Source organism: Sycon ciliatum, chromosome 3, assembly GCF_964019385.1.
Source record: "Sycon ciliatum chromosome 3, ocSycCili1.1, whole genome shotgun sequence".
NCBI classification, from domain to species: domain Eukaryota; kingdom Metazoa; phylum Porifera; class Calcarea; order Leucosolenida; family Sycettidae; genus Sycon; species Sycon ciliatum.
Window position 1 is genome coordinate 13,914,772 of NC_088645.1, and position 16,571 is coordinate 13,931,342.

At 44.9% G+C, this 16,571-nt stretch overlaps 1 protein-coding gene across 1 annotated transcript; it reads right to left on the minus strand.

Annotated features, from left to right (window-relative positions):
• Positions 1 to 10,288: 10,288 nt before the first annotated feature.
• On the minus strand, positions 10,289 to 12,695 carry LOC135812493 (endonuclease V-like). The gene is made up of 2 exons (XM_065325840.1): positions 11,982 to 12,695; positions 10,289 to 11,712 (listed from the first exon to the last, which is right to left on the minus strand). Exons 1-2 carry the CDS (start codon positions 12,456 to 12,458, stop codon positions 11,179 to 11,181), a joined length of 1,011 nt encoding a protein of 336 aa, XP_065181912.1. The 5' UTR covers positions 12,459 to 12,695; the 3' UTR covers positions 10,289 to 11,178.
• Between the last annotated feature and the right edge of the window lie 3,876 nt (positions 12,696 to 16,571).

The following is a 16,571-nucleotide window of genomic DNA, read 5'->3' on the forward strand; positions in this document are numbered from 1 at the left end:
GCTCGCGCTATTCCGCCGACTTTACTTGACACTTGACTGACTCACGACTGCCATCCAAAGCATACGAGAAGTCCATCGAACCTTCGACTCGGCAAACCTGCAAGAACGCACCACTCCCTGCTCAATACACAGTGTTTCGGGGAATTCACCCCTCATCAGTTGAGCTTGAGTAGGCTGAGGAAGATTGTGCCTGAAGAGCACCACTTATATAGTGCTCTCCAGGCACAAACATCACCAGGGATACAAACTTACAGAGACGCTCCGTTTCCAGCGCGACAAACACCTCGTGAACACCAGATAGCAGCGTGAGTCAGTGTAGCTCCTGGACGGAGAGACAGACGTCGAGGACCCTCGGTAAATCGCAACGCTGTCACCTCCAAACCAACTAGTCGCAAGCCCGCGCTGGGCACAACAGTACGAAGTAGTGGTTGCGACTAAGGCGATGATTTGTAAGAAAGGGTTTGCTCCCCACACCGGACCTCGCGCTATTCCGCCGACTTCACTTGACACTTGACTGACTCACGACTGCCATCCAGAGCATACGAGAAGTCCATGGAACCTTCGACTCGGCAAACCTGCAAGAACGCACCACTCCCTGCTCAATACACAGTGTATCGAGGAATTCACCCCTCATCAGTTGAGCTTGAGTAGGCTGAGGAAGATTGTGCCTGAAAAGCACCACTTATATAGTGCTCTCCAGGCACGACCATCACCAGGGATACAAACTTACAGAGACGCTCCGTTTCCAGCGCGACAAACACCTCGTGAACACCAGATAGCAGCGTGAGTCATTGTCGCTCCTGGAACTGAGTGTTGTGTATTTCAAGTCAGTTCAGGAATCACTTTAGCAGTTTCGGCTGTGATCATCGATCCGAATTGACTCTGCGTTTCCTGTTGCCTCGGATATGATGGCGTTCATGGAAGAAATCAGATCCAGCCTTCCATTCCCCTCAGTCTCCATTCAAACGTGGGCTATTGGTCGTCTAGAAAGTCTTATCAGCGACACAGTTGGGATTGATTCAGCGTCGCAACTCACACCGGAACTGCAGCTTCTCCTGGACAGCTGTGGGCACGAGGGTGTGGAATTCTTAAAATGCTAAGCCAACACAGGCATCATATAATCTTCCCTATTGACCCTGGGCCATCGTGGAAATAAAGATTAGAGTGCCGTGCTCGGTATTAGATCTATCAACGCGTGGTAGCCGCGTGCTGTGCGCGTTCACGGCAGACATTGTGTTGCAGTGCAGTCCGTTTTCGGATGTGCATGCGCGAGGAACTGACTTCTTTGGAACTGCTTCTTGCATGTGCTGTTTAAGATATTTCGTCTCCTGGCTTATTTCGCTTCGGCTCTGCTGAGACCTCCTTTCACGGAATATTACTCAATGACAGGTGAGTTAACCAGTTTCCTTTGATTCATTTGCTTGTGTTGACTCTTTTATTTACGAAAAGTGTGCTGATTTTAGGTGGAATACAATAAATAATGGAGAAGCTGACAGGATCTCTTTTCTAAATTTAGCTTTCCTGCTGTCAAGGCCTCCTTTCACGGAATACTCAATGACAGGTGATCTCTGAGTTGACCAGTTTCTTTCGATTCATTTGCTTATGCTCACCCTTTCATTTACGGAAACGCGAGTTCACCTTCTTGACGTTATAAGCGAAGTTGACTGTATGTTGCTGCTGGGGCTTAGATGTGTTGTCGAAATACTCATGTTCATTGTACATTGGTACGTTACAAGTAAGGCACTGGTCATGATTGCTTCCGGCATTCCGTGCTCCGATCATAGGGTAGAATCTGAATTTTGCAGTGGCATAGCATCGTTGGACGTTCCCAATCTGGAGGGAAAGCATTGGCCGAGTATGCAAAATAAATTCGCATATCAGGGAAAATCACCATTATGGAGAGGTTCATGCATTCAGTGACTTGTTTGCTTCATACGAAACAAGCCAATGGGTGCAGTCTCGTCTCTTGAAAATCTCGTACGATTGGACTTGTTTACTCGAGTCTGGGCTGTTTTTGTTCACACGCACTCACAGCTGCCACATTCATCTACTGCTACCATTCTCAGATACACTGCAAAGGTTCACACTACACGCGTTATGCATAACCGCTAGCTGTGCTGCATTCTCACGCTTCTTTTCATATTACTGTAGCTATATAACTGGTTGTTTTAGTGATTCTTACTATGTGACGATGTTCCACTGATGATGGTCACACGAAAACGTTCTGGAATTGTTTCATTTTAATTGTTTATACATGGTTATGAGTGCACAATTGATATTGTTCATTGCTACTTTCCAATATCGATCAGTATTTTTGTTCCTTGTATTCATTTTCCACTGTTACTGTATTAAGCCGGCTGTTTGCTTGCAGTCCCTCTTTCCCATCTGTACGTCTACCCGAACTACTCGCGGCTCTACAACTCATAACATGAGTATCAGTCGCTATAGATCAATGTCTGGCTTTCTGTCCTTTTCAAGTAAATCGGCTCTTGTTTGGAATTATTTACCAGACGACCTGAAGTCCTGCACTACTATCGCAGATTTCCGCGTCAAATTGGCTATTTGGCTAAAAGACAGCTTAACTCTTAATCATTGTTGTGATTTGCTTTCAAGCAATGTGCATAATCAGTAACTTGATGTTGCTGTTTTTGTTTTTTTTTTGTTTTTTTGGTTTCCCGTTCTCGGGGCCTTCTATTCGGTACTCTTTGTAGTTGTACTTCTGTACTGTTGAGCTATCCGAATTCAAATAAACATAAAAAATAAATAAAAAATACATGTTTATTGTTCCTACTTTGTTGTGTTGTTTTAGACAATTGTGGACTTGTAACACTTTGAAGTCATTGAACTACTTCCAAAAGTTTTATTGACATCAACAGTATTACGATTTCAGTACAAAATGATGCAGGATCACCTTATCACGACAACCCATGACTACAATTATAAACACAGAATCAACAAAAACATCTGCGGCACGCACCTGGTTACAATTCCCAAGTAAGTGTGATTGAGGGTGGGGAAATCTGAATTTTCTGAAAGACAAGACAATCTGATGACAGATACATGAAATTCTGCAACAGCAACATCCACAGAATGACCTGCGTATAAAAAAAGTATCACCGCCACTTCCCATATTATTCCCCTGCAAAAGAACATGAATATGCAATACTAGTGCCATTTACTGAAAGATAAGGCTTGCACATCAATGCGTATAATACAGTATTGAATTTGATATGATGCACATGTAGAGGCGCTAGGCCATCATTTACGACATTCCATTGGTGACATAATTATTATAATAATATCAAGAGTGCATAAACATTTGTTTATGGACTCTTGATAATATCCTTAGCCAAAAAAATAAGAAATTATAGCAATAAAAAATGCTTTATGGCAGTTTTCTAAAAAAAGTTATTGTGCTCTAGTCCATGGACCCCGTCAAAAAAGTAAGACATTAACGAAATGTTATAGCGGAAAATTAAAATTTCACACAAAACCTTACAATAATCACAACACTTGAGGATCTTAGTTTTAAAAAAAATACTGCTTTCAACACTTGTTTAGTCTGACACTGCACGGGTGACTTGTACTGCGGAAACATGCATGAATAGGAAAGAGGACCACGAGGCCGAGGGGAAATGTCTTCTCGCTTTTCATCCTGTGTGCGATTATTGTGAGGTTTTGTGTGAAATTTTAATTTTCCGCTATCACATTTCGTTAATTTTTTTCTTTTTTAGACGGGGTCCATGGACTAGAACACAAAAACTTTGTTTAGAAAACTGCCATAAAGCAGTTCTTATTGCTAAAATAATATTATTGTAACCACGTGTAACTACGAGTTTTCAAGCACGTGACGTAGGCTAGGGAGGGCCCGAATATGCTTGCGCATATTTTTGCATATTTTGGTCCTTTTGACATAAGGTCGCACAAAGTAGCAAATCTAGCGTATTGTACCAAATGTAGCATATTTTGCTACAAGGAGCAAAGAATTCGCATAATTATCACTGATATCAGTTCATATTTCGAGCATACATGTATATCGAGCATATTTTTCTGCTTCTGTGTGATTTCGAAGCATATTTTGAAGCAAATGGCCAATATGCGAAAATCATAACATGCGAAATTTTTGAGCATATTTGGGCCCTCCCTACAGTCCATTCATCGGAAACTGGCCCGCTGGCTTTTGAAAGTCGGATTTGGTCTGAATTGAGGATCAAAAACCCACTTTAAATCTCAAATATTTGGGTTTTGGATCTGCTTCTCCATGGCATACCTGTCCTAATTTTTTAAAACCTGGCTGAATTTCTATTTCCCTGTTCTTGGACTGTTCTGGCCTCAAATGTGGCAAGGAATAATTGCACAGGTCACACAATGCAGGATGTACTGTTGTTTTCACGATATCTACAACTATGTGAGAGAGACACGAAAAAGTAAGGGTGCCAGTTTCCAATGAATGGACTGTAACGTAGGCACTTCGACAGCATCAATAAACAACGGGGTGTTGACGTCAGATTAATTAATTAAGGGACCTTAGTACTATTAGTACAGTCATGGTATTAGAGGGTTGTAGTAAGGTCACTGTTTCCAAAGACGGTGTCTTCCGCCTTAGAACTTGTTTCATGCATGCTATCAAATCAACAACGACTACAATCAAGTAAGTACATGATTGTACTTCTGCGCCCTCATCGAAATCTGGGTATTTCGGGCAAAATTACGCGATTGAAAAACATTTGTCCGCGTGCCCCGGGCGTAGGCCGGTCGCGCCTGACCTGGAAAAGATTTTTTTGCGAGAAAATAGAGGCCTTCAAAAGTTTATTTTGCGAGAATCTGCCACATGCGTGTTAAAACCCAATGGCGTCACGATTTATTGAAAGTGGCATAGTTGGTTGTACGGTACGGGTGTTCAAAACCATTTGAGCTACATGTATAGCCTTCATCTTCTTTTTGGCATGCTCTCTTTCCATCGTCCTTAGCTTTTGTTTGTTGCGAGCTGTTGTGAGCATGTCAAAAAGAAGACGAACACTTTGGAGTTTAAAATTAATGGTTTTGAACCCTCGTACCAACTATACCACTTTCAATAAATCGTAACGCAATTTTGTTTCAATGCGCATATCGCGGATTCTCGCCAGAGCTTTAAAGAACCTTTTGAAGACGACTTTTTCTCAGCCCGCGCCTGGTACCCGCGGACAAATGTTTCCAAACGCGAAATATTGCATAAAATCATTCTCAGACTTCGATGGGTTCGCAGAATGACATTGTGCGTTCTACTAGGCCCCCTTGATCTGACGTCAACACCCCGTTGTTTATTGATGTATATGGTCAACCCACTTCTGCTACTACTAGTACTACACCTGTGCACAATAGGCTCCGGCGGATTATTCTCGCGAAATCAAGGAATTTTGCTTTCATGGATTCTCGCATTATGCTCGTAAAATCCTCATATTATGCTTTAGCACCCGGGGATATACATGTGCATTCACTTTGTTGTACTTAAGGAGCCTCAAAGTTCAGGAAATTGTGCCTTTTTCGCACTTGCAAGTTGCAAGTGGCCATAAGTACAACAAAAAACATGTACATGAGTATCCCCATACCAAGGTGTCCATGCATGTAAGAGCCTAAGAGGTCAACATGGAAAAGAGAAAACAATATTTTCCTCCGTTTACAAAAACTTCGTGACTTTTGCTGAAAGCTGCGCGCAGCTCCGGAATTGTCCCGTTTGACTCGGAATTACACTCGTGGCATTGTCTGTTTAAAAGCTATAAACAAAGAAAGAAGCAACTCAGACGAATGTGCTTGAGTTTTTTCAGAGTCCTCGTCGCTCATGTCATTGTCACCTGACGACGCTGACTCCCTATCGCCAACAGTCGCTGCTTCCGCTCGCATTTCGTTCGGATTCTTGTCACCTTCAGTGATGATCCAACGCTGGACTTTGGCTACGTCCTCTTCATCTCTAGAGCTGTGTACGAATCGGTGTCGCCCATATTCAGTCGTTCCAACCCGCGACCTTCATTATGCCGTGAAACGAGTCATACAAGCACATCCACACGCTTCCCATTTTCTCGCCAGGATAATACTCCCAAGCATTCTTCAATGGCTTCGAGGAGGTCCCTGCGATTCCCCTTGGCGACAAAAGAGACGTCTGACTGGAGAGAGGCGAAGAAAGCCAGGCCATCGACATTCTTATCCTGAGTCTGCGCTGGTTGCATGACGACTGAAATGTTTCATCTTGCCGTGCGAGCGAAACAAATCTATGTTCTCACGCTGCGTAGATCTGTGGGGCCGCGCACCGCAAGTACCATGAGTACGAGCCTGGCCAGTTTCAGGGCAGAGAGTGCCGCGTGACTCCGTGTTCCCGCCACACTTCGTCACTGTGTCATTTCCGAGCAAGTAAGTGTTAGTTTCTTTTGCATTTGACTCTTGAGTTTCTGTCGGCAACATCCCCACACGCATGGCGTCCGTGGAGAATCTGTTCGGGATCAACCAAACTAACCTCGACATGGACGTGGGTTTTCGATGACAGCCTTTGGCGCCGTTCGTTCAGCAGGTTCTTGCTCCAAAACACCATTCAAAAAAAGTCACGAAGTTTTCGTATACGGAGGAAGTACTTCTTCTATTCATTACTTGATTTCTTTTGTACTTCAGTAAAAATATTATTTCATTGCCAAATTAGTTTGAGTTACCTTTGAAAATTATCATGTTGTACTGTCTTCGTTATCATCATACTCGTCCAACCGATGTCACCTTGGGCCTCACCCTGCGAATAATCAGCTCATCTCTCCCGTAGCTCCACTTCTCCTTCCATCATGACCGAACAAGAGCAATGTCCGTAGCCTGCAGTCATATCATGGCTGCTAAAATCCACACTGGTCATGACTTCGTAACATGCATAATGTACAAATGTAATGTACGAGTACCGGTAAATGTTCACGTAGTTTTGCGGACTACCCGCCACTATCCCTTCCGCCCCGGGATACCTGATGAAGGGTGATTCACTCGCATCTACTCCTACATGTACTGTGCCAGTGTGAGAAAGAACTTTGAAGAAGACGAGTTCGAGCATACAATAATGTATTGCCGTGATTTCTACCCTGCTTTTTATTCAAAACACTATCTGCATGACCTCCAAACGCTTTGCCATGCAGACCACCAGCACTGATCAGGTGCATTGCACACAATTGTATAGCCTACATACTAGACCCGTGGTATACTCGTGTAGTTATGCTCCTACCTCCGAGAGGATGCAAAATTATGCTCCAAATTTTCAACCACCGAATTATGCCAATAATTATGCCGACATTATCTACCAGTGCCTAGGGCACAAACACCCAGCTTCTGACGTGTTATTAGATTCAATACCTACTTGTATAGTAGGCTATACATAAAGCTAGTCTCTTCACTGTCACTGTCCTTTTGCAAAACAATCTAGAGGAAGACGCTTCAACTTTTGTGCCGCTTGTCTTTGGTGGCAATTCATATAATTCCTTTATTCCACGATCGCGTGACGCCAATAAGGATGATTAATAAGTGCGATAGAACTGGTACTAGCCAGAAACAGCTAGATGGAAATTAACCTGGAGGCAAGAAGCAATGGATCATGAAAAACAAGCGGGGGCAATAATGTTAGCAGGGGTGATCGAGATAGTTAAGTACACGTTCGAGATATCAGAAACCAGGGGGATGCGCGGAGCAGGAGCAGGTACTGCTCAAAAGAAGACTGGATGCATTGTTTCGGAAAGAATTTCTACGAGGTTGGGTTGTGATGTCGATAGGGAGTGAGTTGTAGAGGGTGAGGGCACTGTTGATGGGGGAGTCTCGGTGCCTGTTTGTGTGTGCGTGTCCGATGGAGTAGGTCCTTGTCTGTCGAAGGGTGTATGGTTGGTGTTGACATTGTGGTGCAAGATGTGGTTGTTGCAGGTGTGGTGGGGAGGTTTGGTGGTGGATGTCCCATGCTAGTAGGGCTTGTTTAACAAGGAGTCGTGAGCTAAGGGTGGGGAGCTTTGCGTGATGGAGGAGGGAGCTGTGGTGAACTGGTGCAAAGAGGGGAATTCGAAGGCAGATGCGTATAGCACGGCGTTGAATTCTCTCCAGTGTATCCCGCTGTTGCTGTGTGGTGTTCGAGAGGGCAAGGCTGCCATATTCGAGAACGGGTCGGATGTAGGTTGTGTATATTAACAATAGGCTGGAAGCGTTCATTGTGCCACGTGTCTTGTGGAGTTGGTGTAGTAGTTTTTTGGCTTTGTTGGTGGTTTCTATGATGTGTTGGGTCCATCGCAAATCGTCTTGGAGTGTAACACCAAGGTGCCTATGTTGGTGGACCTGCTGCAGCCGAGTAGAGTGGAGCGTGATGTGGATGGTGTGTTGGGGTTGGAAGGAAAGGACGACGGTTTTCGTGGTGTTGACGAGGAGATGCCAATCTTTCAACCATCGTCCTGCTGCGTCCACGGCACGTTGGAGGAATGCAGCTGACAAATCCCTCGTGTAATGCTTCATTGACAGGAATTGCCGAACTTCTTGGTTTCAATTTGTTTTGTCACCTTGAATTGAACTTTACATCAATTGAGGATCCTTTGCGGGAATTCCAGGCCACTAGTGTTGAGGAGGTATTCACCTTCCTCGTGATACTCGATGCTCGTAACGCTGAGGGCGGCGACAGTATTCCGGCATTCATCCTGAAGCATTGTGCAGCAGCCCTCGCCCCGTCGCTATCCATATTAATTAATGCATCCCTTTCGTCTGGCATTGTGCCCTTCTCCCCGAAGATTGCAAATGTTCGACCCCTATTTAAGTCTGGTGACAAGAACGCATCTCGCAATTACCGTCCCATATCTTTGCTGCCAATAGCATCGAAGATCTTGGAGAAGATAGTCAACAAACGCCTGTGTGACTTCTTACAAACCCATTCACTTTTGCCCGCCAATCAGTTTGCGTACCGGCCACAACACTCCACGGAAGATTCCTTGACCTTGGCCATGGACCGCTATCTGTCGTCAGCAGACCACCAGCTACATACTGGCGCAGTACTAGTGGACATGAGCAAGGCATTCGATAAAGTATGCCACCAGCTCATGATCCAAGATTTGTTTGCTTTGGGTGTATCTTCGACTGCATTGCGTTGGTTTGCGAGCTACTTCACGGACCATCGACAGAGAGTAGTTCTGGCGAGTGGGCAGTGCTCGCGCCTAACTGCATGCGGGTGTGGAGTCCCTCAGGGTAGTGTACTACTTGGTACTTTGCTGTTTTCACTATATACCATGGACGTCCATAGCGTCACCAGCCCAGCACACTCCCAGCTGTTTGCGGATGACATCCTTCTCGACACCGCAAACGGATCCGTAGCAACCCTAAGTCAAGTCTTATCAGTTGCTGTGTCAAACTTGGCTGACTACCTACACGGGAAAGGCCTGGTTTTAAACCCTGACAAGACGCAGGTCTTAGCCATTGGAGGGTTCACGCCGTAGTACCCTGGAACTCAACGTTAACTGCAACGGGACGCCTCTCACCCAGACCACCACTGCTCGCTTTATGGGCCTACAGTTCGATTCCTGTCTTCGGTGGGACGCGCAGGTCTCCAGCATAGTACGTAAAACTTCGCAGAAGCTAACCACCCTGAGAACCATTCGCCCGTCGCTATCTGAACACCAGTCACTCCTCTTCTATTCTGCCCTTATACTTCCTGACATGCTTTATGGATCAAACGCGTTCTTCTCAGCACTTAAGGCTCAGCAGCGGCACCAGCTCACTGTCCTCGACAACCGATGTGTTCGCTGCGTAGCCAATCTGCCCTTCCCGTCCCATACCACTCATATACACTCGCCTTGCACTGACCCCTGTAATTGAACGTGCCAAAGGCAAACTCCGTTTCCTTATGCACTGTGTCCACACCAGCAGCATTAGCCCTCTTCTGCAAGATAGAGTAGCCCTCCAACCTCCCAGTAACACCCGTGGCAATGACAATTGCAAATACGTTGTTCCGCTAACTCGGCGTACATCTGGCGACAGCCGACCATTGGTTTCTGCCGTAAAGCTTTGGAACACCCTGCCACAGGAACTCACGTCCACTCGTCGGCCAACCTCGTTTCAAGGATTGCTGAAAGAGTTTTTCTAAGGTTAATATGGCCAAATAGCACCTCCCACTGGCATAGGTCCTCATCTTGCTATTTCTCCCTGATTGTTACTTCGTTCGAGCTTGACTTGTAATTACCGGTACAAAAACTTCCTATTGACTATTTTCTCATTTTCATAAGTGCAGCTTTATCGAGCCACACTTTTTTTCTATCGCCATCATAATATTGGGCATCAATGCCCGTTTGGTTTGCGATGTAAAATAAAACTTCAAACAAACAAACAATGTATACATGTAACGCGTTTTATTGCTCGGTGGAGAATTCAGATGGCTGAGTTCTAAGACATTGTTCTCTAGAATAATTTATTTTTATTTATTTATTCAACATCTCCTGGCCCGTCCGAAGACTGCCAATAAACATGAGAGGTCAGGTGATAGCCAACCACGGCAAGCTAAAAGGGAGAAAAAGAAAGATGCTGTCAGAGAGGGAAAGGAGATAGGGAGAGAAAAAGAAAGGGAGGGTAATGAGTGCTTTTCACTGGCAATAGACTATGGATTTCGGCAATATACAGTCTGTACTGGTGAGATCAACTAAGGTGTGCAAAATTCCTCCAACAGGCAAAGTTTAAAGCAAGGCGTAAAACAAGCGTCATATTTGTGGCAAACAGATGAAGCGCTGGTCAAGGTACGGTTATGCAAACATGTCGGTTTGACCTAGAGCTGTAAATAAAATGAAGGCTGCATACATCACGCAACTACATGTAAGTTTTCTGTTCGATATGTATGTTTATCCTAGTAGTAGTGTAACAGGAATATTATAATCCAGAACCGATGTTCTCGCTCCACATACACAGACATAAGGACATGGACCCAGACAACAGAGGCAGGAGCACACAGAGTGAGGGTAGTAGGCCGTAGCCAGATGTAAACCGGAATGTAGAAGAAACTAGGAGTAACAACAGGGAGGCAGACCCCAGGAGGAAAAGTGATTGAATTCACATAACATAAAGTCAGGATAAGCACCACTTGGGACCGTCAAATTAATTTCTCTGGACCGAGCCAGCCGGGAAAAAACCCTCGCGCTGACGGACGCACGAATGAGGGAAAAAACCGGGTGTTTAACCCCAAGTGGTAATATGGCAGCATAAAACTGGCATAACATATATACAGTCAAGAAAGAAAGGGAAGACGACGGGCAGAAATGAAACGTCGGAGGGTGGGGACACTGGTGAGACACAAAAAACTGACTGAAGAGCTGTATTCGGAGTCTCCTGCTGAACGTCATGTGTGGCGGAAGTCGTGGAATCCTTGCCGCCAGAGGCGTCCATGTCGACCTGCTGCACTGCTCCGTGGTAACTGTTGCGATCTCTAGGCTTGGCTTTCACACGCGGACGAGTGCCCCTTGTTCTTGCACCAATCTGTTGTCGAGATTCTTGATCAGCACTGTCTATAGGAGCTGGAATTCTACAATTGCCTCGATAGCACTGGTGGACTATTCTAACTGCAGTATTCAGAGACACTCTGTGGCCAACTGAAATATAGACGGGTGTTGATCCACCTTTGTTGACGCTGGCTACTCCAATGATGCCGGTCTTGCCCTTTCCAATCACTGGAGCCGTCCCTCTGTTTTGGCAAAGGTGTTTGATATTGTCCTGCGGATGCCAAAAGGGTCAAAAAGACGCAAGTGTTAAACTTTCAACAGGGAGAGATGATTATCACTGGGACCATATCCTAAGCTAAGTACTTTTCACTTGCTATCCCCTCCATCTCCGAAAATTTCGCTCAGATGCACGACAGGAATAATAATGAATTACAGCCAATATTGTGCGAAATGGGCATCATCTAGGCAAAGATAAAGAAGTAGATGCGAGTATTCCTAACGAATGTTCCAAGGCAAGAACATAGAGAAGTCTTCACTTACTTCTCGGAATTGTCGCTCACTTCGGGCTTGAACCGCTGGAATATAAAGTGTTTTGGCTACACCAATGGTGGGCACGTCAGCCACAACTCCTAGATGGCTGGCTGAGCCACAGCCTCTGGGGTGCAAAATTCCACTGCCATCCACCAAAAGCACCTGTGGCATCCACTCGGGGTGTTCCTTCTTAAGCGTCTCCAGCAACGTGACATAATGCTCGACTTCTCGATACGCCAAGAAGCCGGATTTGTATGGTACGGTTATTTTGACGGGAATCTTAAATGTATGCAGGTGTTGCATGGTACCGTAGTTATATAGCGATAGCGCAGCCACGGCCGTCTGGTTGTCGTTGCTGCTGTACGAAATATCAAGTCCACCAATGATGTTAATTGACGACCTCAAGTTTTCTCCTGGGCGACCGAATCGATCCTCTTCGATGATACTACATCGGATATTCCGCTGAATCCTGTGTGAACCGGACATATAGAAACCAAATGGAAGAAATAACGAAGAAAAAACAGCATATGTATCACTGGGTGGAAGGGTTACAACATTAGAGTGGGTGTATGTGGGTCTGTTTCTTGTATGTATGTGTGTATGTAGCGAACCTTGGCAGCAGGATCAAGATCACGATGTACATGTATGTATGCAAGTATGTATGTATGTACTAAAGTATGTTTGTATGTATGTATGTATGTATGTATGTATGTACCCAATGCTGCAGACAGCAAGCTGTTTCGGCCATAAAGGCCTCATCAGTACAGCTACGAGCTAAATAGGCCGAGCTACCAGCCATGGTGCAAAGGAGGCACCACAGACATTAAGGTAGTATGTATGTATGTATACATAGGTACCTCCATAAGAGCACAATCTTCTGCCACAGATTACTTCTGTCTTTGGCGCTCATGAAACAAAGGCAACATTCGCTTGACGCTGCGTTGTTTTCGCTGGATTACACTAGGCGTGGTAAACTTCGATATAGAAGACTGGAACTGGTTAACTGTGCCGATGTGAATTCCAACCACCAGTGTTTCTTCTTTCCAGTTTTGAACTGCGCAGGTTGCCTAGGTTTCAATGGAGATTTTTGTGTGCTCCTCGTAAATTTTGAATTTACTTGTATGTTAAAATACTAGTAGGCCAAAGTCTGCGCAGCCTTGGCCGTAAAGTTTTCTTGAGTACCTTTTAGTTGTCTATTTTCAGACCTATGTCGGCATCCTGGTTGAGCAGTGGAGAGGAGGATTCTCTTTCTCTAGGATTCCTTCGGCCGACCCAGTTACGGCCTGGTTAAAAGGGTGACGCTGAGCAAAAGTTCCATTCTAAACTAAGTTACTTTTACCGTTATGCAGATTATTATTATATCTAGGTGATAACCTGCGATTGCTGGCTATGTGCATACTTGCCTATTTGATTTGGGATGTAAAATTACTTGTAAAATAGATCGGATGAATAGTAAATGGATAGAAAATATGAAATTCAAATCAGGTAAGATCATTGCCAATCTAACTTCACCTTGAAAGCTGCCTTTCATACAAAGCCTGACTCCTATAACTACATGACTGTAGCAGAGATTTGGTTTTCTGTAGAACAAGTGATCCTACCTCTGCATAAACGTACCTTGACCACTGCTCCATCTGTTTGCCAGAAACACGAGGCTCCTTTGCCGCCATGTTTGAAACTTCAGCTGAGAGAGGAGTTGTGCACGGTTCAGTTGAGCCCACCAGTAAGATCGCTCACAGTTCTAGAGAAGAGCCGCAGAACCCGAAAACGTCTGAATACTACCACTGAGGATTTTGATAACGTTTGATTGAGATGGACGAAACAAAAATTGAACCAGGTCAGGCAACCTCAATGACATGCCACCAGAGCCACGAGACACAAAACTCGAAGCGTCTTCGTCTAGAATGTCTTGCAAAATGACAGTGACAGTGAAATGACTAGCTTTTTATACCCTACTACTACTGTCGTGGACATATGGTCGCACGTCTAGCGGTCCCAGAGCGCTGGCTATGCAGCCGTGGATTAGCGGTACACGCATGCATGCGCGCTAGCTAGCTATAGCTAGTATAAGTGGGTTCCCCACATGCCGTTCAAGTTTGACGTGATTGATCATATTTGGATTCGCGAGACCAAACGAGCAGGAGTGCTCAATAACAGGGTAGCGAATGGTTGAGTTGTGCTATGTGACAATGTAGTGTGTGCGTGGGGTGGTGATCGAGGGGGGGGGGGGGGTAAGCTGCGGAGGCCCAATACAATGTAAGGGGATGGGAGGAGAGAAGGCCAGCGGGGAGTCAAATTCAGAAGAGGGAGGAGAGAATAGCTGAAGTACACAGTTACTGTGCGAATTCAAATAAACCAAACAAACTGCAAAACAAGTACATATCTCACGAGAATAAAGAGAGTGACGTTACAGCTACTCTCGTTTCTACGTAAGGTGCTTTGTATAAGATGTACCAACGCGTGGTAGCCGCGTGCTGTATAACAAGTATAACTATGTGGGTTCCCCATAGGCCTTTGAAGTTTGACGTCACAGCTTCTTGACAATGCGTAGTTACTTGGCCCGCCAAGTGCCAAGTGATGACAAACGAAAGTCGAGTCACCTAGTACCTGCGCTTGACGTGTTTCTAGTACTTCTAGTGCCAGCAGCATGCAGTGAACACAGCTACAGCATCATTTTGACTGCTGCTGAGGAGCGCGCGAGCAAGATTATTAATTTTCAAACAATAAATTAAACTGAGAAGGAGAGCTCTGTGCTAGAACTTTGCAGCCTAGAGAGCGTGTGTGGGCAGGCGTGTGTTTACCGCCATATTGCCAGGTGTGTCTTTACCACCATATTTATCAACAATAAATTAAACTGCTACTTGTAGCCGAGCTTGTAGTTTTCGCTTTATAGAGAAGGAGAAGCGTAGCTGATTTTTTTGCTTGGCCACTGCTGTGCCTGTACTGTCGTTCGGCTTTACATGTACATGTACATGTACATGTAGTAGCCGGCCAAGAAACAATGATGGGTCACGGTCTCCGTTATTTCCATCGCAACGATTGCTGATTTCTTTTAGTTCTGAGACCAACCAACTCGGGGTTCGTTTCCTTGTCCAGCGGCAAGCGAAAATCAAAACTCGTATCTCTCAAGTGCTGGTAAACACTCAGCAAGAAAACACTGCAAGATGGCTTTAGACCGAAGGCGAAACTTCTTGAAGTATAACAAAATTTGAAATCGCGATCTTGCACCAGAGCGCCCCAGTCAAAGTGATGCTGTTACCACGGGAAACACCACAATCGCAGGTAACGCGACTTTTGTTTGTCACCACTTGGCCTTGTAATAATACTATTGTAACCACGTGTAACTACGAGTTTTCAGGCAGCGTGACGTAGGCACTTCGACAGCTTAATTCACATCGATAAACAACGGGGTATTCACGTCAGATTAATAAAGGGAGCTTAGTACTATTAGTACAGTCATGGTGTTAGATGGTTGTTGTAAGGTCACTGTTTCCGAAGACGGTGTTCTCCGCCTTAGAACTTGTTTCATGCATGCTGTCAAATCAACAACGACTACAGTCATGTAAGTACATGATTGTACTTCCGCGCCCTCATCGAAATCTGGGTATTTCGGGCAAAATTTCACGATTGAAAAACATTAAATCCCGCGTGTACCGGGCGCGGGCCGCGGGCCGGTCGAGCGTGACCTGGAGAAGGTTTTTTTGCGAGAAAAAAGACGTCTTCAAAAGTTTATTTTGCGAGAATCTGCCACATGCGTGTTAAAACCCAATGGCGTCACGATTTATTGAAAGTGGCATAGTTGGTTGTACAGTACGGGTGTTCAAAACCATTTGAACTACATGTACATGTATAGCCTTCATCTTCTTTTTGGCATGCTCTCTTTCCATCGTCCTTAGCTTTTGTTTGTTGCGAGCTGTTGTGAGCATGTCAAAAAGAAGACGAACACTTTGGAGTTCAAAATTAATGGTTTTGAACCCTCGTACCAACTATACCACTTTCAATAAATCGTGACGCCATTTAGTTTCAATGCGCATATCGCGGATTCTCGCAAAAGAACCTTTTGAAGACGACTTTTTCTCAGCCCGCGCCCGGTACCCGCGGACAAATGTTTCCAAACGCGAAATATTGCGTAAAATCAATCTCGGATTTCGATGGGTTCGCAGAAGGACATTGTGCGTTCTACTAGGCCCCATTGATCTGACGTCAACACCCCGTTGTTTATTGATGTATATGGGCAACCCACTTCTGCTACTACTAGAACTACAGCTGTGCACAATAGGCTCCGGCGGGTTATTCTCGCGAAATCAAGGAATTTTGCTTTCATGGATTCTCGCATTATGGTCGTAAAATCCTCATATTATGCTTTAGCACCCGGGGATATACATGTGCATTCACTTTGTTGTACTTAAGGACCCTCAAAGTTCAGGAAATTGTGCCTTTTTTCGTACTTGCAAGTTGCAAGTGGCCATAAGTACAACAAATAACATGTACATGAGTATCCCCATACCAAGGTATCCATGCATGTAAGAGCCTAAGCGGTCAACAAGGAAAAGAGAAAACAATACTTCCTCTATTCATTACTTGATTTCTTTTGTACTT

Bases quoted from the DNA above. Each gene is read 5' to 3' on its own strand.
- LOC135812493 (XM_065325840.1), bottom strand. From the start codon at position 12,458: ATGTCCGGTTCACACAGGATTCAGCGGAATATCCGATGTAGTATCATC. The intron at 11,713-11,981 runs GTAAGTGAAGAC...TGGCATCCGCAG, and splicing joins GTGAGCGACAATTCCGAGAA to GACAATATCAAACACCTTTG.